The 22,121-nt window shown below is 48.8% G+C and overlaps 2 protein-coding genes across 16 annotated transcripts in view; one reads left to right on the top strand and one right to left on the bottom strand.

Moving 5' to 3' along the window:
* The window catches only part of CRIP3 (cysteine rich protein 3), a 42,362-nt gene that overhangs the window by 7,864 nt on the left and 12,377 nt on the right, over positions 1-22,121 (bottom strand). Inside the window, exons 2-10 of one of the 7 annotated variants that reach the window (XM_074038014.1) lie at positions 21,920-22,037; positions 11,404-11,534; positions 10,768-10,862; positions 10,292-10,349; positions 10,064-10,195; positions 8,866-8,937; positions 8,639-8,766; positions 8,487-8,544; positions 7,908-8,310 (exon numbers count right to left, since the gene is read on the bottom strand). In XM_074038014.1, coding sequence (XP_073894115.1) covers positions 8,249-8,310; positions 8,487-8,544; positions 8,639-8,766; positions 8,866-8,926 — 309 coding nt within the window. In that variant the 5' untranslated portion in view covers positions 8,927-8,937; positions 10,064-10,195; positions 10,292-10,349; ... (1 more) ...; positions 11,404-11,534; positions 21,920-22,037 and the 3' untranslated portion in view covers positions 7,908-8,248. Of the gene's footprint in view, positions 1-7,907; positions 8,311-8,486; positions 8,545-8,638; positions 8,767-8,865; positions 8,938-10,063; positions 10,196-10,291; positions 10,350-10,767; positions 10,863-11,198; positions 11,273-11,403; positions 11,535-21,919; positions 22,038-22,121 lie in introns of those variants that run through there. The other 6 variants (XM_045390931.3, XM_045390932.3, XM_045390933.3 and 3 more) reach the window with 6 other exon arrangements.
* SLC22A7 (solute carrier family 22 member 7) lies at positions 200-12,300 on the top strand. Of its 9 annotated transcripts, none has more exons than XM_074038012.1 (11): positions 200-301; positions 834-965; positions 1,605-1,708; positions 2,112-2,266; positions 2,383-2,551; positions 3,620-3,743; positions 4,066-4,175; positions 4,675-4,889; positions 5,130-5,238; positions 6,466-6,672; positions 7,108-7,974. In XM_074038012.1, exons 3-11 carry the CDS (start codon positions 1,683-1,685, stop codon positions 7,160-7,162), a joined length of 1,170 nt encoding a protein of 389 aa, XP_073894113.1. In that variant the 5' UTR covers positions 200-301; positions 834-965; positions 1,605-1,682; the 3' UTR covers positions 7,163-7,974. The 9 variants fall into 9 exon arrangements, with proteins under 9 accessions (XP_073894113.1, XP_073894112.1, XP_073894109.1 ...); XM_074038011.1 differs by having other exon boundaries at positions 2,112-2,275; XM_074038008.1 differs by having other exon boundaries at positions 200-375.

Below are 22,121 nucleotides of genomic sequence, written 5' to 3'. Positions count from 1 at the left end.
CAGCAGGGGAGAGGGATGCGAGGAGGCCTCATGGCTCAGCAGAAGGAAACCTGGTTAGGATCCAGCTTTCAGCTCTGAATCCTGGGCTGTCGGCCAGGCCATGGCTGTAGCTGCAAATAGGCAAGGCTGATCTAAGGTCTCATAGGACAAAGGGCACCCTGGGAGAGCTAGCCCCAGGCCCCAGGGGCCTCCTCTTCTTAGGGATCCTGGGAGCTCTGCTGACCAAGGGGGTAGGAGCTCACCTCCTATGCCGTCACTCAGTTACCTCATCATGGTAGCCTTGGTCCTTGAACACTAATGGGTAAGCCCCAGAGCCACGAGCCAGTGACCTCTGAATGGATGGCTTCCCCTTCCCCCAGGCACCAGGCAAGACAGGTAGGGGTCCCTGGAGATCTGGTGGCTGGGGAGGGCCCAGTCCTGGGCCAGCCCCTGAGGGCTGGATTCTGGCTGCAGGCTCTCCACTCAGTCCATCCACTCCCGCCTCCAGAGTCCAAGGGTCTATGCGGTGGGCAGTTTGAGTTGGCTGGATACTAGAGGGAGGCTGCACCTGAAACGGTTGGTGGGAGAGCAGCATGAGTTTTGAGGAGCTGCTGGAGCAGGTGGGCGGCTTTGGGCCCTTCCAACTGCGGAATGTGGCACTGCTGGCCCTGCCCCGAGTGCTGCTACCACTGCATTTCCTCCTGCCCATCTTCCTGGCTGCTGTGCCTGCCCACCGATGTGCCCTGCCGGGTGCCCCTGCCAACTTCAGCCATCAGGATGCGTGGCTGGAGGCCTACATTCCCCGGGAGCCCGATGGCACGCTTAGCTCCTGCCTCCACTTTGCCTACCCCCAGGCTCTCCCCAACACCACGTTGGGGGAAGAAAGGCAGAGCCGTGGGGAGCTGGAGGATGAATCTGCCACAGTGCCCTGCTCTCAGGGCTGGGAGTACGACCACTCAGAGTTCTCCTCTACCACTGCAACTGAGGTACTTAAGTCCAGAAGTTGAGAGACATGTGAGAGGGATAGCCCTGCCATTGCCTTGGGTGGTTACTGTATAGGCATTAGATATATTACTTTACCTTGTAAAGTCTCAGCTTACCAACCTGTAGATGGGAGCTATGAATATAAGACACTTTTAGTTCATGGCTTGTAGTAACAGGCTCCTACACAAGAACTGTTATCATCATCATTAATTGGGAGGTGATTAAGGCAGGGAAGGGCTAAAGTGGCTTCACAGAGTTGGGACAAAGAGCTGAGAAGGCGATTTCTGCAGCAAGAGGTGGAGAAACAATAGAGGCCTTCTTTTCTCCCTTCCTCTTTTCCAGTCCCAGGTCGGTATTTACATAATCCATCTGGAGGTGGAATGTCAGTGGAGGCAGAGTCTCCCTGGGAGGCAGCAGGTCAAGGCCTTCCTTGGGAAGAAGCTGAGGCTGCAGGACTGGGGAGGGACAAACTTTCCTATTCCCCAAACTGGCATGAATCGCTGGGAGGTTTATTATCTGGCACAGAGGTACCAGAACGGCAGAGCTTGCCTCAGAAGGCTCCAGGGTCTGGAGAGGAGGAGCTGGCGCCTGCTGGAGAGGGCTGATGTTCACAGCAGGTCCCTTTCTGCCTGTCCTTGCAGTGGGATCTGGTGTGTGAGCAGAAAGGCCTGAACAGAGCTGCATCCACTTTCTTCTTCGCCGGTGTGCTGGTGGGGGCTATGGCCTTTGGATATCTGTCTGACAGGTGGGGTGAGGCACTGGGCCAATAAGAAACTGAACAATGAGATCACTTGGACTCGGGAAGGGGAACATCACACACTGGGGCCTATCATGGGGAGGGGGGAGGGGGGAGGGATTGCATTGGGAGTTATACCTGATGTAAATGACGAGTTGATGGGTGCTGATGAGTTGATGGCTGCAGCACACCAACATGGCACAAGTATACATATGTAACAAACCTGCACATTATGCACATGTACCCTAGAACTCTAATTTAAAAAAAAAAAAATCGCAAAAAAAAAAAAAAAAAAAAAAAAAACAGAAACTGGCTGGGGGAACTTTCCCCCACTAGCTGGGGTATGAGCCTAGTCTACTATATCTTAGAACCTCCTTCCACAGGGAACTGATCCTGCATGACCCCTTTGCAGGTTTGGGCGGAGGCGTCTGCTGCTGGTGGCCTACGTGAGTACCCTGGTGCTGGGCCTGGCATCTGCAGCCTCCGTCAGCTATGTAATGTTCGCCATCACCCGCACCCTCACTGGCTCAGCCCTGGCTGGTTTTACCATCATCGTGATGCCACTGGGTGAGGCAGGCAAGAAACAGGCAGGACCTAGAGGGCTGGAAGAAGGCAGTTGTCAGAGTGAGACTGAGCCCATCTGGTCCTCACTAACCATCTTCCTGTCTCCTGCCCTGGGCCAGAGCTGGAGTGGCTGGATGTGGAGCACCGCACTGTGGCCGGAGTCCTGAGCAGCACCTTCTGGACAGGAGGCGTGATGCTGCTGGCACTGGTTGGGTACCTGATACGGGACTGGCGATGGCTTCTGCTAGCTGTCACCCTGCCTTGTGCCCCAGGCATCCTCAGCCTCTGGTGAGGACTGCAGGCAGCTGAGGAGCGGGAGATACAGGAAGTCAAAGATGAGATTAATCAGAGCCTGAGACTTGAAGATAGAGAGATTGAGAGATGAAGGGAAAGAGAAACAGAGTAAGTGACCAAGAGACAGAAAGAGACAGAGAAAAGGAGACAGAGAGACAGAGATCAACAGAAAGAAGATGGCAAGGAACAGTGAGAAGCAGAGAACAAGATAGATACAGAGAGACAAAGAGCCAAACATAAATTGAGGCTGGCATCTTGCAGAGTTGGGGATAGGGGCAGGGCCAGCATGGGGGTGGGGAACTCAGGCAGGAGAGTGGGAGGACAGGTAGCGTGGGTACTACATTGCCTCCCAAAGATGACTTGGCCTTGGGTGACCCTTCTGGATATGTCTACATGTCTGTCCCTCCTTCATCCTATTCCCTCCTGCCACCCATGGGAGAAGTGAGTGGCTGGTGCTGGGAGCTGGTTTTGAGGGTAAGGCCAATTCAGTTGAGTAAGGGACTCCCAGGCTATGGAGGACCTGGGCCTGGGCAAGGAAGTGTGGGAAGAGGTGTTTTATTGTGTTTATTATTATTATTTTTTTTTGAGATAAGGTCTTGCTGTGTCACTGGAGTACAGTGGCACAATCACAGCTCACTGAAGTCGCAACCTCCCAGGCTCAAGTGATTCTCCTGCATTAGCCTGAGTAGCTGGGACTACAGGCGTGTGCTACCACATCCGGCTAATATTTATTTTTTGATATTTTGTAGAGACAGAGTCTTGCCATGATGCCCAGGCTGATCTTGAACTCCTGGGCTCAAACCCACCCTCCTGCCTTGACCTCCAAAAGTGTTGGGATTACAGGCATGGGCCATTGCACCCAGCCCAGAGGTGGCTTTTAAATTGGGCATTGAAAGATGAATAAAAGCTCATCAAGTGTGGAGGGCTTGGGGAGGGGCTGATGTTCCAGGCTGAGAAGACTGCATGAGCAAGACCCTGGAAGTTGAGAGCCTGTAGTATGTCCAGGAACATGTGGCTTAGGGTCATGACTTTCTGGCTGAAGGGCCTCCTGCCTATTCCTAGGTGGGTGCCTGAGTCTGCACGCTGGCTTCTAACTCAGGGCCGTGTGAAAGAGGCCCACAGGTACCTGCTCCACTGTGCCAGGCTCAATGGGCGGCCAGTGTGTGAGGACAGCCTCAGCCAGGAGGTGAGGGTGAATGTGTTTGTGAGCATGCATGTATGTGTGTGTGGGGGGTGGGCTGTGTCAAGTGTCCCCTCCCACAGCCCACCATGTATGGCAGGAAAAGCCCCTGGGCCCCCATGGAGAGTTCCGAACTCTTTAGGATGTCCTACCTGGCTCCGGTGGGCCACATCCATCATTTGAGACCTACTCTTCTCAGCTGCCATGTGCATCTCCACCCCTACCACTGCATATGGGAGGAATAGAGAGGGGTGGGGGGAGAGTACTGTATCCCGTTGAGATCACATAGCCAACTCTGATATTACAACCTCACCTCCTTCCCTACCAGGCTGTGAGCAAAGTGGCTGCCGAGGAACGGGTGGTCCGAAGACCTTCATACCTAGACCTGTTCCGCACGCCACGGCTCCGACACATCTCACTGTGCTGCGTGGTGGTGTGGTGAGGAGGCTGGTGTGGGTGTGGTAGGAGGGAGGAGCAAACTCCAGGCTGGTGCTGAGTGTGAGAAAGGCTCTGAGGGACAAGTAGAGTGTCACAGTGGACAGCAGGAGGATAAGCCTCGGTGGGCAATCTGCCCGGGGAAGTCAGAAAATGAAGCAGGCAGCAGAGGCACATGGGTTCAAGTTCAGACTCCCACTTCCTTACTTGGAAAGGGATGGATCACTTAGCCACTCAGAGCCCCAGTGTCCCTTCTGTAAAACGGACTGTCGTCAGTTCCATGTCAGGGTTGCTGTGAAAATTAGGGTAAAGGCGCTTTGACCACTGGCGCCTGCTGCACACTCGGAGGGCGTTATGGATGTCAGGGAAGGTCCTGGTGGTGGGAGGGGGGTCACGGAGACGGAAGGAGATTGCCCTTGTAAAAGGCCAAGTCTTCCTAAGAAGAGAGGCCAAAGAGGGATGGGAAGGAGGGTCCCCCGAGTGGCACTGCAACTCCTTTCAGGTTCGGAGTGAACTTCTCCTATTACGGCCTGAGTCTGGATGTGTCAGGCTTGGGGCTGAATGTGTACCAGACGCAGCTGTTGTTTGGGGCCGTGGAATTGCCCTTCAAGTTGCTGGTCTACCTGTCGGTGCGCCACGCAGGACGCCGCCTCACGCAAGCCGGGACACTGCTGGGCACGGCCCTGGCGCTTGGCACTAGACTGCTAGTGTCCTCCGGTGAGCCCAGTCCCATAGGTTCTGCCCACCCCAGAAGCTGGGCCAGGAACCCTGCCCACTCCCTGGAGACCTACCTCCTGGCCAAGAATCCACTCCTCCCCACAGCTCCCCACTCTTACCCAGTGAGCTCAGACTCTCTGCCACTTAAGTTCAGCCCACTCTGGAGACTCTGCACTCTATCCAGAACACCCCTGGCTCTCCTCCAAGGCCCTCTCACTATCTGAACCCGCTTCCCTCCAGACATGAAGTCCTGGAGCACCGTCCTGGCAGTGATGGGGAAAGGTTTTTCTGAAGCTGCCTTCACCACTGTCTACCTGTTCACTTCGGAGTTGTACCCTACGGTGCTCAGGTAAGGAAACCTGCAACCAACCTGGGGTATGGGGCTTGTTAGTCACGTGTCTTAACCAACACTTCTACATACACACGCCACAGCCTGGTCTCTCTCAGTCCTTTTTTTTTTTTTTTTTGGTAGAGATGGGGTCTTGTTATATTACCCAGACCAGTCTCAAACTCCTGGCCTCAAGCGATCCTCCCGCCTCAGCCTCCAAAAGTGCTGGTATTACAGGCACTATTACAGGCATGAGCCACTGCACCCAGCCTCTCACTCATTCTTCACGCTACACCCAGAATACAGAACTAATCAGGGCCTTCTGTGTTTGCCCTAGTCTTGGAGAAGGCAGGGCATCTTATCTTCTGTACTATGTGACCCTAAGCCACATCAGACATACTTTCTGGACCTCCTTAAGAAAACAGCCCCAAGGCCGGGCACTGTGGCTCACGCCTGTAATCCCAGCATTTTGTAAGGCCAAGGCGGGCGGATCACTGAAGGTCAGGAGTTCGAGACCAGCCTGACCAACATGGTGAAACCCCATCCCTGCTAAAAATACAAAATTAGCTGGGTGTGGTGGCGCACGCCTGTAATCCTAGCTATTTGGGAGGCTGAGGCAGGAGAATCGCTTGAACCTGGGAAATGGAGGTTGCAGTGAGCTGAGATCATGCCATTGCACTCTAGCCTGGGTGAGAAACTCTGTCTCAAATAAACACATAAATTTAAAAAAATTAAAATAAATAATAATAATAGTAAAAAGAAAACAGCCCCAAGAAGCCCCATTCTGCCCACCCCCATCCCATTCACCCCTGGAAGGCAGAGATGCCCTTGAGGACTGTCCCAAGGGCAACCCCTTGAAAGGCCCAGGGGGGTCTTTCAGCTAGCTATTGGGAGGTAGGAAAAGGAAACTTCTAAGCATCTGGTCATGGCAGGGCCTGTACAAACTACTGACCTTCTTCTTTCCACATCACTCTTTCCTTATCCCAGTCTGGTGGCTTGTCTTCTCTTTCAGTGGTACCTGGTTGGTACTCTGTCAGAATGGGGGCCCTGTCCTCTGGTGGGTGCTGGCTTGGGGTTTCCTGGCCTGAAGGTGGGTGGGAAAACCAACTGAAAGAAGTCCTAGTTTTCTTAGCTATATGGGGAGAAGGGAGTATCAGGGCCTGCCAACCCTGGAGAGAAGCCCTGTGGGGCATGACCCCAGGTAGGTGTGAACACTGTCTGCCTCCCTCATCCTCTTTCTCTGAACAGACAGACAGGGATGGGGCTGACTGCACTGGTGGGCCGGCTGGGGGGCTCTTTGGCCCCACTGGCGGCCTTGCTGGATGGAGTGTGGCTGTCACTGCCCAAGCTTGCTTATGGGGGGATCGCCCTGCTGGCTGCCGGCACCGCCCTCCTGCTGCCAGAGACGAGGCAGGCACAGCTGCCAGAGACCATCCAGGACGTGGAGAGAAAGAGGTGTGTGCACAGGACTGTGTCTGTGTACGTGTGAGCACATTCTTATGGATGCAGGTGCTCAGATACCTAACACTTTAGGATTCAGACAGGAAAATATATGCACATATGTACTTGGTGCATGTATGTGAGTGTGCACAGGTGAGTGTTTCAGGGTGCATGATTGGGGGGTATGTAAACTGCAAGCATAAATGTGTACATGAGTCCATATGTGTGTATGAACACAAATACATAAGGCTGTTCAGGAAGACGTGTATGTGTGCACACTCAAGTATGCCTACACATCAGGGGTGTGCACAAGCATGTGTGTGAGTCACTTGTATAGGGATTTGTATATCAGAAACTAGGGAGAGCCCTGGGACAGCCCTGATGGTGCAGGCTGGGGTGGTAGGCTCGGGGATTAAATCCCACCATTGCTCACGACTCCTTCCTCCCTAGTGCCCCAACCAGTCTTCAGGAGGAAGAGATGCCCATGAAGCAGGTCCAGAACTAAGTGGGAGTGGAGGCAGGCCCTCCACAGAAGCTCTGCAGCAGGGGCTGGGAGAGCAGAAGGGCAGGCCCTGCAACTCAGGCTGGGAGTATCGAACCCTCTGCCTAGGGCTGGAGTTGCCGCCAGTACCCTCTCCCTGTGCTCATCCAACCTTGATTATTTGGCTTCTAGGAACAGTTGACTTCCCAGAATGCAGTGGCTGCTGGGCACCCCTCTCATGGCTGGGGAGGATTCTATAAATAAAGGTTCCCCTTGGGTTGGGGCAGTGGTGAAGAGCTGTGGGAAGAGCCCTGGATAGGAAGCCACCGAATCTGCCCTGGGCTCTGATAACACCTTCACCATTAACTTGCTGTGTGACCTTGGGCATGTGGCTTTCCCTCTCTGGGCCTCAGTCTGTTCATTTCCCAAATGGATAATGAAGCCTCTTGGCAGGTTCTACCATAGGATCTGTTGCCATGCTCAAATGAGTTACTGAATAAGGTGCTTCTGCTTCTTCTAGAGATGGTGCTAAAGAAAGGACTAGCATATGAGACTTCTGGTACCAATGGGGCTAGTGGGCATGCTGTCCACTGTGTGGTGCTAGGACTGCCAATGCCAGGCCCAAGGGACAAAAAGAACATAGCTTTTTGTTCTCATGGCTGGCCCTGCTACCTCCGAGGCACCCTGCAGGGCAATGCATGTCATCCCAACCCCTACACTCCCCATCCTCCAACCCACTGGTCTCATGCCCAAAGAAGAGTTGAAGGCATGGGAGCCAACATTTTATTGGAGAAGCCAGAGAGGCAGAAATTCAATAAACACAAATTTTATGAGTACCTTGAAGCTCTAGAATGTGCTGGGGAAGGGGGTTGTGATGGCCAGGAGGAGGATACCCTTCAAAATGTGCTGTTCACTAACCAGATAGAAATGGGAAAGGGAAAAATTGGCAGAGAAAGTCTAGACTCTCTGGCCTACCATGGAACCTAGGCCCAGGTCCCCACGATCCCACCATCCCCAACCCCCATGGGACTGGAGATTTTTGTAGCTCCCATTGGATCATGAGGGGCATGATGGGAGGCCTGAGTTAGGGTGACCTTTTCTGTGAGCGTCTCATTGGAATTTTATCTTCACTGGGTCATAGATGTAGCAGCCCACATCGCCAATGTTCACACCTGAGAGAGAGAGCCCTATCACCAAAGGCCTTGGGTCTGTAGTGCAGGGTTCAGGGCTGGAGGGAACTGGGGTGGGGGGCAGGGTATGCTTAACCACAGGGGAAGCTGTCCACACATCCCCACAGACCATGTACATGCCATAGTTTAGGCCCAGTGTCTGGAATGGGGCTGCCCACCTTTGGGGCCAAACAGGTAGCCGTAGCAGGGGACGTGGCAGTAGGGGACTCCGTCATGCTGAGACACAGAGAGAAAGAGAGCTGTCTCAGCCTGGTTCTCTTCCTATTTCCAGCCTCCTCCCAACATAACCACTCATTCCTGCCCTGCTCACCTCGGCATGACTCCCAGCAGTCAGGGTCTTGCGGCAACGCTGGCACCTCAGACAGGGTCGGTGCCAATTTCTGCCTAATGACATCACCTTCTCAGCTGGTGGTGGAGAGAAGTGGTAGTGCTTCCATTCTAGGGGTAGAGTAGGGAGACCCACCTGCCTTGGATCACCTCCCTGCCCCTTGCTGCCCACCCTGTATCCCCCTCCCCAAGCTTTCCACTGTCACTTACCAAAATAGACAGGCTCCCCACAACCAGGGCACAGCGACGTCTCTCCAGTGAATGTCTTCATATGGGGAGGGCCTTTAAGGGGAAGAGGCCCTGGGTAGGTCTGAGGTGGAGATGCCCACCAGCACCTGCCTGCATATGGCACTGTCCTCTTCCAAAAGCCATGCTCATTCCAGAGTGCTCGACCCAGGCACCCAAGAGTCTGTCTTCTATAGGCCCGGAACTGAGCCCCCTTTGACTCCACCTCCTGCCCCATCCCTATGTGTATTAGGGACTACCTGCTTCCTTGTCATCCTCCCAGGGGCTCAGGTACACACCATCCCAACCCTGCTAGCAACTCAATCCTCAGGAAACTTGAGCTGATACAGGAGCTGGCCAGGGCATGGGTGTCAGGTGTTGGGGAGCATAGCGTCACTGCCTACTTCAGGGAATGGAGGGAAGGAAGCAGGGACCAGAGGAGAAAAGTTGGAGAATGTGAGAGGCTGGCCTTATCCCAATGACTCCTCTCCTGTAGGTTATTCCTTCCACGGCCCTGGCCTGGGATAGACCTAAGTGCTTGGCCAGCTTTGCCTCTGACTAGCTTTGTGAATGGACAAGGTCATTTGCCCTGTCTGGATCTCACTTTCCTCACCTGTAAAATGCAAGGATGCAAGGAGAGAGGATAATGCTATCTGCCCAATTAACTATTTTTTGTTTGTTTGTTTGTTTTTTGTTTTTTGTTTTTTTTTGAGATGGAGTCTTGCTCTGTTGCCTAGGCTGGAGTGCAATGGCGTGACCTCGACTCACTGCAACCTCCGCCTCCTGGGTTCAAATGATTCTCCTGCCTCAGCCTCCCCGTAGCTGGGATTACAGGCACCAGCCACCATGCCCAGCTAATTTTTGTATTTTTAGTAGAGACAGGATTTCACCATGCTGGCCAGGCTGGTCTCAAACCCCTGACCTCATGATCTGCCTGCCTTGGCCTCCCAACAATTTACATCTTAACTCAGCAGCTGACATGAGGGAATAGAAAGAAAGAAAGAAAGAAAGAAAGAGAAAAAAAAAAGCGGGAGGTAGATAGAGAAGACTTTGCTAAGAACGAAGTTGTGAGAATGTGAAGCAGAGGGCTGGGTAGGAGACTGCCACCTGGCCCACCCTCCGCTCCAGCTTGGGGAAGGGTCAGGAGGAGGACTAGGAGGAGCTGAGCGCAGTCTTAACTTACTTTTCTTGCCTTGGGGGAGGCCAGTCCTTGGCCTGGGAGGGCTAAAGCTGCTGGGGCTGAGAGGAGTGGTGCTGCCAGGGCTGGGAGTGGGGGCGTTGTACAAGTAGGAGCCCACACCACCAATGTTCACCCCTGAAGAGAGAATAAGGGAAGTCAGGCTTGAGACCCCAGCTCCCAGCCACCAGGAGGGTTCTGCTGACCCCTGGCCCCTTTCAGGCTGGTACTTACCCCTGGGTCCAAAGAGAGCCCCATAGCATGGCTTGTGGCAGTATGGCCTCCCGTTGTGCTGGGCACAAGCAGAGGGAAGTGGGTTACTCAGGGCCAGCGAGAGCCATGCCCCACAGGCCTTTCCTCCAGACAGGCTACCAGGTGTGTCTGTCCACTGGCTAAGTCTGGTGGGCCTGGGAGGGGTGGGGGATGGGCTGGCATGACAATATTTTCACTATGGTCAAGGGAGGAAGAGCAAGAGCAGCTCAGGAGGTGATGCTGCTTCCCACCCATCCTGACTCCCAAAGCCATGGGATCCACAGTTACAACCCAGGTTCCCCAAATCCTGGCTGGTGTGGGGTCCACCAGGTGTGTAGCCTTGGGGTTGGCTACTGAGGTTCTCTTTGGCAGGTCTCCAGGGCTGAAGTTGGGGGTTGGTGCCTGGCGGGTGGGAGGCAGTGATGTAAACAGGACAGTACTCCCTGGCCAGGCCTTACCTCTGCATGCCCGCCAGGAGACAGGACGCTGTGACAGCGCTCACATTTCAGGCAGAAGCGGTGCCAGTTCTTGCCCAGGGAGCTCACCTTCTCAGCTATGGAGGACAAAGTGGAACCGAGCTGCAAGGAGCCTGTCCAAGTTTGGGGCCCCTCCTTTCCCCCTTCAGCCCTCTAGGGAATTAGGTTGGCCTGCCCTGCTCCCTGGAGAGGAGTGTCTCCAGGAGGCCAGCTCCATCCCGCTCCGGTTTCATACTCCCCACAGAGCTCTCGGTGGAAGGGAGAAGACCCGAGTGGGTGCGGGTGGTGCGTAGACTACCAGCCGCTGCAAGTGAAAAAGGGTTTCTGGGACCATAGTGTGGCCAGCCCTCGCGTCCTCAGGGACGCGGCTCCCATTCGCCCCATCTTCGCCCCCTCTGCAGCCCGGGCCTCACCGAAGAAAACGGGTTGCTGGCAACGCGGACAGGTCCAGCTCATAGCTCCGCTCCAGGCAACGCACACGGCACACAGTAGGTACGCCGCCGCGACTCATTCCGCCCCCTCCGCTGGCTCCACCCACGGCTCAGCTTTGAGCCTCCCTGGGCTGAATCCGCTGTTCCTCAGCGCACATTGGCTACCAAAAATTTAGAACCACTCTACCTGGGAGACATACGGCTATTTCGCTGTTACTTCAAAGAGCATTAAAGCCTCGCTCAGACCCACGGGGAGGAGAGAGGATCTTGAAGCCGAGTGGACTCCAGACTGGGAAGGCAAATATGCAACGAAGACACCTGGACAGGGAGCACTACTAGTTTCTGGAGCGGTAAGGACAGGAAAAATGTTCACAGTACAGACACCATTAAAACACTACTCTCGCCAAAGCGAGGGAGGAGGCATTCTTTGAAATGTTTTAATTCCACCTTGGCAATATAGCAAGTGGTTGAAAGCAACAAAAGCTGGAGCCCATCTCTGGTACCCTACTCTTTGGCTTCAGGTAAATTACTTACCCTCCCTCTCTGCCTCCATTTTCTCATCTGTGCAGTAAGTATGGTAACAGTCTGTACCTCATAGGATTGTTATGAGAGTTAAACAGGTTAATACATGTAGAGTGCCCAAACAGCGCCTGGCATATAAATGCTGTAACAGCTATAGCTATCACTATGATGGATCCCTTAATGAACTCAAGACTCAGTTTGGAAGCTTCAAAACATGGTCTGTATACAGTCGTTTGCTCCTAAAGCTGTAAGGCGGCTGGGCATAGTGGCTGACACCTGTAATCCCAGCACTTTGGGAGGCCGAGGTGGGAGGATCACCTGAGGTCAGGAGTCCAAGACCAGCCTGGCCAACATGGCGAAACCGCGTCTCTACTAAAAATACAAAAATTAGCCGGGCATGGTAGCACATGCCTGTAATCTCAGCTACTCTAGAGGCTGAGGCAGGAGAATCGCATGAACCAGGAGGTGTGGAGGTTGTAGTGAGCAAGATTGCACCACTGTACTCCAGCCTGGGGGGACAAGAGCGAGACTCCATCTCAAAATAAATAAATAAATAAATAAATAATGAACACCAACTACACATTTCTAATCTGGTTTGCTTTAAAATTTTTAAATATTTGTCTTTTTAATGAATGTGTTTATTTCAGGAAGGGTGTCTGTTGCCCAGGCTGGAATGCAGTGGTGCATCATAGCTCATTGCAGCCTCCAACTCGCCGGCTCAAGCAATCCTCTCACTTTAGCCTCTGGAGTAGCTGGGACTACAGACTCATGCCACCACACTTGGCTAATTTTTGTATTTTTTTTGTAGAGATGGGGTTTTGCCATGTTGCCTAGGCTGGTCTCGAATTTCTGGGTTCAAGCGATCCACCTGGCTGGGCCTCCCTAAGTGCTGGGATTACAGGTATGAGCCACCATGCCCAGATAAATATTTGTTAAAAGTAGTTCAATAGTGCTTCAAAGAATATTTCAAGAAGTTTAAATCCACAGAATGAAAGAAAATATTTGCAGATCTGATAAGGATCTAGTAACTAGATTATATAAATAACTTATAATGCAATAACAAAAAGACAACCCAATTAAAAGTGAGCAAAATATTTGAATAGATGTTTTTCTAGAGAAATACAAATGGCCAATAAGCACATGAAGAGATGCTGAACATCAGTAGTCATTAGGTAAATGCAAATCAGGACCACAATAAGATACTTTTTTACACCTACTAGGATGGCTATAATTAAAAAGACAAATGTTGGCAAGAATGTGGCAAAATTGGATCCCTCATACATTGTTGGTGGCAACATAAAATGTTGTGGCCAAATTGGAAAATAGTCTGGCAGTTCGACAAAAAGTTAAACATAGAGTTACCATATGACCCAGCAATTCCACTTCTAGGTATATACCCAAGAGAAATGAAAACATATGTCTACACAAAAACTTGTACATGAATGTTCATAGCAGTACTATTTACAACAGTCAAAAGGTAGAAACAGCCCAAAAGTTCATCAACTGATAACGGATAAACAAAATGTAGTATATCCGTATGATATAATATTGCTCAGCCATAAAAAAGAATGTAATACTGATGCATGTTACAATACAGGTAAACCATAAAAACATTAAGTAAGAAAAGCAAGACACAAGAGGCCACATTTATGATTCAATTCATATGAAGTATTTAGGTAAATCCTGTTCCTGAATTGTCTCCATCAATACTTTTTACTTACAACACTTGTTTTATCATCCTTGTTAAGTTCTAAGGGTGGAAGCCTTCCACACTGTAACAAATTTTTCTACGCTTTCTCATTATTTGTTTCTTGTTTTAGGGAATATTTCAAGATCCTTAGTTTTAGCTTCCGCTGAATTTTCCTGTCTTGTTTCTGCCTGTCATTTCTTGTTTTTTCTTTTCTTTTTTCTTTTTTTTTTGGAGACAGAGTCTCGCTCTGATGTTCAGGCTGGAGTGCAGTGGCGCATTCTCGACTCACTGCAACCTCTGCCTCCTGGGTTCAAGTAATTCCCCTGCCTCAGCCTCCCGATTAACTGGGACTACAGGTGCGTGACACCACGCCCGGCTAATTTTTGTATTTTTAGAAGAGACAGGGTTTCACCACGTTGGCCGGGCTGGTCTCGAACTCCCCCTGACCTCAAGTGATCCACGTGCCTCAGCCTCCCAAAGTGCTGGGATTACAGGTGTGAGCCACCACTCCTGGCCTAAAAATTATTTTAAAAAGAAATAAGGCCAGACGCCATAGTTCACGCCTGTAATCCCAGCACTTTGGGAGGCTGAGGCAGGTGGAGCACTTGAGGTCAGGGGTTCGAGACCAGCCTGGCCAACATGGTGAAACCCCATCTCTACTAAAAATACAAAAATTAGCTCAGGGGTTCGAGACCAACCTGGCCAACATGGTGAAACCCTGTCTCTACTAAAAATACAAAAATTCGCCAGGCATGGTGGTGTACACCTGTAGTCCCAGCTACTCGGGAGACTGAGGCACAAGAATTGCTTGAACCTGGGCAGAAGTTGCAGTGAGCTGAGATCACACCATTGCACTCCAGCCTGGGCAACAGAGTGAGACTCGGTCTCAAAAAATAATAATTTTTAGTTTTTGTGGTTACGTAGTAGGTGTATGTATTTATGGGTTATATGGGATTTGTTGTTGTTGTTGTTGTTAGATGGAGTTTTGCTCTCATTGCCCAGGCTGGAGTGCAATGGCATGATCTCAGCTCATGGCAACCTCTGCCTCCTGGGTTCAAGCGATTCTCCTGCCTCAGACTCCTAAATAGCTGGGATTACACTACTACTACTACATATGCACCACCACGCCCAGCTAATTTTGTATTTTTAGTAGAGATGGAGTTTCTACATGTTGGTCCAGCTGGTCTTGAACTCTGACCTCAGGTGATCCTCCCGCCTTGGCCTCCCAAAGTGCTATCGCACCAGACCTATATGGGATATTTTGATACGGGCGTACATACAACGTACATACAATACATTGTATTGTACAGGGTAAATGAGATATCCATCACCTCAAGAATTTATCCTTTCTGTTACAAACAATCCAATCATACTATTTAAAAATATGCTATTAAATTATTATGGAGTAGTCATCCTGTTGTGCTATCAAATGAATCAAATCTTATTCATTCTTTCTATTTTATTGTACCCATCAACCAACCCGACCCCCACCAACTACCCTTCACAGCTTCTGGCAACCATCATTGTACTTTCTTTTTTTTTTTTTTTTTTGAGACAGAGTCTCGCTCTGCCGCCCAGGCTGGAGTGCAGTGGCCAGATCTCGGCTCACTGCAAGCTCTGCCTCCCGGGTTCACGCCATTCTCCTGCCTCAGCCTCCTGAGTAGCTGGGACTACAGGCGCCCGCCACCTCGCCCGGCTAGTTTTTTGTATTTTTTTTTTTTTTTTTTTTTTTTTTTTTTTGAGACGGAGTCTCTCTCTGTCGCCCAGGCTGGAGTGCAGTGGCCAGATCTCAGCTCACTGCAAGCTCCGCCTCCCGGGTTCCCGCCATTCTCCTGCCTCAGCCTCCCGAGTAGCTGGGACCACAGGCGCCGCCACCTCGCCCGGCTAATTTTTTGTGTTTTTTTTAGTAGAGACGGGGTTTCGCCGTGTTAGCCAGGATGGTCTCAATCTCCTGACCTTGTGATCCGCCCGTCTCGGCCTCCCAAAGTGCTGGGATTACAGGCTTGAGCCACCGCGCCCGGCCTGTACTTTTTTTTAGTAGAGACGGGGTTTCACCGTGTCAGCCAGGATGGTCTCGATCTTCTGACCTCGTGATCCGCCCGTCTCGGCCTCCCAAAGTGCTGGGATTACAGGCTTGAGCCACCGCGCCCGGCCCATCATTGTACTTTCTATCTCCATGAGTTCAATTGTTTTTTCAGCTCCCACAAATAAGTGAGAACATGCAGTTTGTTTCTGTCTCTGGCTTCTTCAATAAAATGTTGGCTCCCATGCCTTCAACTCTTCTTTGGGCTTGAGACCAGTGGGTTGGAGGATGGGGACTGGCTTATTTCACTTAACATAATGACCTCCAGTTCCATCCACATTATTGCAAATGACAGGATCTCATTTTTTTTAATGGCTGAATAGTGCTGCATTGTGTATGTGTACCACATTTTCTTTATGCATTCATCTGTTGATGGACACTTGGGTTCTTACAAATCTTGTCTATTATGAATAGTGCTGCAATAAACATGAGAGTGCAGATATCTTTTTTTTTTTTTTTGAGACAGGGTCTCACTCTGTCGCCCAGGCTGAGTGCAGTGGTGCAATCACAGCTGACTACAGCCTCGACCTCCGGGGCTCAAGCAATCCTCCCACCTCAGCCTCCCGAGTAGCTGGGACTACAGGCACATACCACCACACCTGGCTAATTTTTTATTTTTAGTAGGGACGAGGTCTCCCCATGTTGTCCAGGCTCAGGTATCTCTTGGATACACTAATTTTTTGGCTTTTTTTTTCTTTTTTTCTTTTTGAGATGGAGTCTCATTCTGTCACCCAGGCTGGAGTGCAGTGGTACAATCTTGGCTCACTGCAACCTCCGCCTCCTGGGTTCAAGTAATCCTCCTGCCTCAGCCTCCCGAGTACCTGGAATTACAGGCGCACACCATCACACCATTAATTTTTTTGTATTTTTAGTAGAGATGGGGTTTTCACCATGTTGGGTAGGCTGGTCTTGAACTCCTGATCTCAGGTGATCTGCCCACCTCAGCCTCCCAAAGTGCTGGGATTACAGGCCTGAGCCACAGCACCCAGCCCACTAATTTCTTTTCTTTTGAATATATACTGAGTAGTGAGATTGCTACATCGTATATTGCTACACTCTATTTTTAGATTTTGAGGAACCTCTAAACTCTTCTCCATAGTGGCTGTACTAATTTACATTCCCATCAACAGTGTATGAGCATTCCTTTTTCTCCACATCCTTGCCAGCATTTGTTATTGCCTGTCTTTTGGATAAAAGCCATTTAAACTTGGGTGAGATGTTATCTGTTTTGATTTGCATTTCTGTGATGATCAGTTATGTTGATGATCTTTTCATATACCTGTTTGCCACTTCTATATCTTCGAGTCATTAATTTCTTCTTGGAGGAAGAAGCTACAGGTTTACTGCCTTTTACTCCCTATGACTCTCAGAGAAAAGGACCCACTTTAGGAGGTTGGGAGGACTGCACTGGTATATTTATTCTTAGATATGCTGCCTCCTCAAGGAAGGCTAATTTCATCTTCCCAGGTTCTCAGAACTTCCACGATACATCAAATAATCCTTTTCCAAGGTTTCCTAGCAATTTATGTCTTGGATTACCTTGTGTGCTTGCCTCATCTGCCTGGGCAGATCATCTTTACCACAGCATCTAGCACAGGGCCCAACACAAAGAAACAAACCTTGGTGTTCACGTGAGTCCCATGTTGCTTTCACACAGCTTGCAGTGAGTCAGTGGGGAAAATGCTTTACTGCTCCTCACATCTTGTAGGGACTTTATTGTACGGCCTAATCTCACAATATGCTTCATCTCTTCTATTTCAGTGCTTAGGAAAGACTAGTTGAGGCTCCACCCTTCCAAACACTGGCACTATGCATTTGCAGGTACAGCAAATTATGGTAGTCCCCGTTTCTTCCTGGCCTGGTTGTCATTATTGATTAGAACAGAGGCTATGTAAAGAATAACAGGGAAAATTAACATTTCTTGTGGGAATGCATTTGAGTTACTCAAAGTGGATGTTTTGAAGAATAGTTGGTGTGACTAAAGTCTCTAAAATGATATTTTAATAACTACTACAAATGGGTAAGTCCACCTCAAAGGAGGTATTACTCAATTGTTCAGGTGCAGTTTGTGTCATCTCCCATTAGAGGCAGGCCTCTTTCTCACAAAGATGACTGTTCCCTTAGTGCCTGCCCTGCCTTTTTCCTGCATAGACCTCTCTGTCACGGTATCTGTAACATTGTATGACACTTGTTTACTTGTTTGACTTTGATAGAATTGATGGAGAATTATCTGTGTATCTTTAACACTGAGTACAGAGTAGGTATAATCAGTAAATGATAGCTATTATTATTAAAATCTCCCACTAACTTTTTACTTCATGTTTTTAAGCTCTATTATTAGGTACATAAATGTTTCAGGATTGTGTTTGCTTGATGAATTGACCGTTTGATGAGTGTTGTTAGAAAAGCTGAAGAAACAAGCTTTTCCATTCTAAATGAGTAAGTGGTCCTGTAGAGATAATGACTTCTAGTCCCTGGAAGGCTGTTACATGGAAAAGGCATTAGGGGTACTACCAAGACCCCTGGAGGGAAAACATAGGAAAGCAGATTTGGATTAGGTCCCCTCCAAAACCCTTTTTAATAGAGCCCAAACACAGAGTGGCTGCTTCAGACAGTGGTGAACTTCCTGTTTCTGGACACGAGTAATACTAGACAATAAACCAACTGATCCTCAGTGTTACAGAAGGGATCCAAATATCATATGCAGATAGAACTTTAAAGTCTCTTCATGATTTAACAATTATGATTCTGTGATTCCTTTTCCAAAGAGGAGCTTGAAACTTGTGTTAGAAGGAGGGCATTACTAGAGCTGATGAAGGGTAGAAATGTTAAATTCCCAATTGTATAAAAAAGAAAGTGGCTTGGTAAGGTTAAGAAATTAGTAAAACATTTGGCCAGGTGTGGTGGCTCACACCTATAATCCCAGCAATTTGGGAGGCCGAGGTGGGAGCATCACCTGAGGTTAGGAGTTCGAGACCAGACTGTCCACCATGGTGAAACCCTGTCTCTACTAAAAATGCAGAAAACTTAGCTGTGCTTGGTGGCGCATGCCTGTAATCCCAGCTACTCAGGAGGCTGAGGCACGAGAATTGCTTGAACCTGAGAGGCGGAGGTTGCAGTGAGCTGAGATCGCACCACTGTAGTCCAGCCTGGACGACAGAGCAAGACTCAGTCTCAAAAAAAAAAAAAAAGAAATTTGTAAAACATCATACAGACCCAAGCATTCTGACTCTTGAGCCCATACTCTTTCCACTCTATGCCCCCCTAAGCATGGTTTTTGCTAAGTTGCCCATGAGTTTCAGCCTGAAAGGATACTACACTTGTCTGCACAGCACCTCCATACCTGAAGATAAGAGGGCCTATCCAGGAAAATAATAGGTTGAGATGCAAGGGGCAGGGAAATGTCATTAAAACCTTTTTGTGATTTCTCAGTATCCTCAAGACAGGACCCTCCACTTTTCCAGTCTTCTAGCCATTTCTCCTGTTGCATCGACCCCTCCAACCACATTAAATGAGCTTCTTGAACCTGTTAAGTTCTATTCTGCCTCAGGGCCTTTGCAAAGCCATCTTTTCTGAGAACTCACTTCCCCAGTATCTTCACCTCATCAATTCCTGCCTAACCTCAGCTCCCCCCAACTACTCCATACCAGGTTACTGACCCCAAGCACTGTTTCGATACCACCATCCTCTCCTGGAGGGTATAGGGGGCCCAAACTATGATAGCTGTGTTTTCCCTGAGTGTTGAACTAAATGAGAAATAAAAGACAAACAGAGATCCTTCATTATCATTATTACTATTTTGAGACAGTCTCACTCTGCTGCCCAGGCTGGAGTGCCATGGCATGATCTCAGCTCACTGCAACCTCTGCCTCCCAGGTTCAAGTAATTCTTCTGCCTCAGCCTCCCTAGTAGCTAGGATTACAGGAGCATGCCACCATGCCCAGCTAATTTTTGTAGTTTTAGTAGAGATGAGGTTTCACTAAGTTGGCCAGGCTGGTCTTGGACTCCTGACCTCAAGTGATCCACTCACCTCGGCCTCTCAAAGTGCTGGGATTATAGACATGAGCCATTGCCCAGCCCATCATCTTTATTATTGATAAAGGACAGGTTGTAGTTTAGAAAGTAAAATAAATATGGTAACTTCCTGCCTACCTCCTCCACTCCAATCTGGGCTTTGTCTGCCCCCTTAGTCTGTGAGCTCCATGAGGGCAGGAACTGCAGGCTGCTTTGCCAACCGTTGCATATATTTCCAGTGCCTTGCTCAAATTTCTGGCACATAGAGCTCAACAAATATTTGCTGGTGAGTGAATGTTACATGTTATATACAAGTCCCCCTGAGTGTGATAGATGAGTGCTAGTGAGAGATGTGGGAATAAGGGGGGACTGGTCGAGGTTGAGAATTGGTAACAACCAGTGTCCTGGAGTGAAGGAAGTTCAGCTGCCTAGGAATAAGGTGTCAGGAATTTGTTTCCTTTTTTCCTTCAAGAGACAATCTTGCTCTGTTGCCCAGGTTGGAGTACAGGTCACAGCTCACCAGTAACCTGGAACTCCTGGGCTCAAGCAGTCCTCCCATCAGCCTCCTACATAGCTAGGACTACAGTCATGTGCCACCATACCCAATTTTTTATTTTTTGTAGAGATGGGGTTCCACTATGTTGCCCAGGCTAGTCTTGAACTCCAAGCCTGAAAAGATCCTCCTGCCTTGGCCTCCCAAAGTGCTGGGATTACAAATGTGAGTCACTGTGCCCAGCCAGGAGTTTTGTTTCTTAATATACATGAGGATCAACATGTATGATATAAAACAGAAAATATAACTTAGACTGATGCTGACTATAAATAGTAGGTAACTAATGAAGTAAATAGAGAACTGAGAATTTGCTTTTGGTAACAAACAAGTCCCACCATTATAGTCATTCATAAGAACTTACTAATTAAGCTTAATTAGCATGTGGCACAATTCTGTCTATCATTAAATATGTGGCAAATAAGAGAATGTGGGGAAGTGTTATGTAAACTATAAAGCAACCTTATAAATAAGGCTGCTATTATGTGTCAGGTGAGCTTTGCAGTGAATTTCATTACAACGACAAACTCCACCCATTTATGTCTTTGTAGGCTTGTTCAAGTACATGGTCATATGCCTGTGACTTTTTTTTTTTTGAGACAGAGTCACGCCCTGTCACCCAGGCTGGAGTGCAATGGCGTGATCATGGCTCGCTGCAACCTCTGCCTCCCGGGTTCAATCAATTCTCCTGCTTCAGCCTCCCAAGTAGCTGGGATTATAGGCATGTGCCACCACGCCTGGCTAATTTTTTGTATCTTTAGTAGAGATGGGGTTTCACCTTGTTGGCTAGGCTGGTCTCAAACTCCTGACCTTGTGATCTGCCCGCCTTGGCCTCCCAAAGTGCTGGGATTACAGGCGTGAGCCACTGTGCCCGGCGATGCCTGTGACTTTTAAGGCATTACCCAGAACTTTGTTCCCAGGTAACTCTTTTGAAAGGAAAATCACTCAGTTCTGGTAAGTTAATGAAAAATCAGTCTTATTTCTTTAGAGTTGTGTTTCTTAATCCTTATTACCCGTAAACCTTTTGCTTTCTCATTGCATCTTCTGCATATCTGCTCCAACTAGAAAGCTTTACTTTCTGTAGTTTATATTACTTTTTTAAAAAGGAAACACACAAAACAAAAAAAGGCTGAATTTGCTTTCTTAAAACATAGTAATCCCCCCACCCACAGAGAATTGCTGTTGTATAGTTATAAACATAATTTATGGCTCTAGCAAGAGTCTGTTTAATTTTTTTCCCCCTCATTTTCCAGCATCATCTTGCCATTACATGAAACTGTTGAGAGTACTCTGTATAAAGCTAATAGTAGTTAGCTGCTTAGGGATATTGAGTAGGCTACATTTTGTGATTCACTGGTATCAACTAGACTAATTCAGAATCAAGACTGCAGGAAAGGACCCCCTAACCCTTTGCCATGGCTGCCTTCAACCTATGTTTGTGAAGAAATCAGTAATAGCTTTAAATGATGGTTTTCCATGCAAAGATGGATTTGGCTTTTCAAGTATTACTTAAAAATGTATATTTCATCTGAAAGTATATAAAAATAACTACCTACAAATAATTTGCAGCCTGAAAAATATATCCATATGCTGGAAACTGGGGAGAAAAAGAAAGAAGTGAAACTTGGTAGTCAGCTTGCTTATAAATCTGATTAGATGGTGACAATGCTCCATGGAATTGCTGTAAAGTCCTAGTAACTTCTTCATCTTCATACTAAGGTCTGGAGGGTAATTTGTAAATAATATACAAACACAGTCCTTACAGGTCATGAGACTATGTTAATGCTACGTTAATGAGGCTAAAACAGTTTAATCTTGTGATTTAGACAAATGCAAATGCTTACCTTTCTATAGAGGAGTCTTTCATTTCCTCTATGAAGCTCAAGGTCACAGAATCAGGAGTCAAATTCCACACTCTTCCCAAATCCAAAATGATTGGGCTTTTCCTCTTCTTCTCCTGGGCTTTTGGAACAGGCAGAGCTATAAAGCCGTTATTTGTAATTTCTACCCTCCTATTACCCATCCCCACCAAAAAGAAGGCAGCAT

This window comes from Macaca fascicularis, chromosome 4, assembly GCF_037993035.2.
Source record: "Macaca fascicularis isolate 582-1 chromosome 4, T2T-MFA8v1.1".
NCBI lineage: Eukaryota > Metazoa > Chordata > Mammalia > Primates > Cercopithecidae > Macaca > Macaca fascicularis.
The sequence above is the reverse complement of the archived record's forward strand: the minus strand, read 5'-3'. Positions and strand labels throughout refer to the sequence as shown.

What these genes read in the sequence shown, in the direction of transcription:
- SLC22A7 (XM_065544019.2), top strand. Translation starts at nt 573, where the DNA reads ATGAGTTTTGAGGAGCTGCTGGAGCAGGTGGGCGGCTTTGGGCCCTTC. An exon ending in CCAGGCATCCTCAGCCTCTG is followed by an intron (nt 2,552 to 3,619) that starts GTGAGGACTGCA and finishes GCCTATTCCTAG; the next exon opens with GTGGGTGCCTGAGTCTGCAC. An exon ending in TTGTACCCTACGGTGCTCAG is followed by an intron (nt 5,239 to 6,465) that starts GTAAGGAAACCT and finishes TTCTCTGAACAG; the next exon opens with ACAGACAGGGATGGGGCTGA.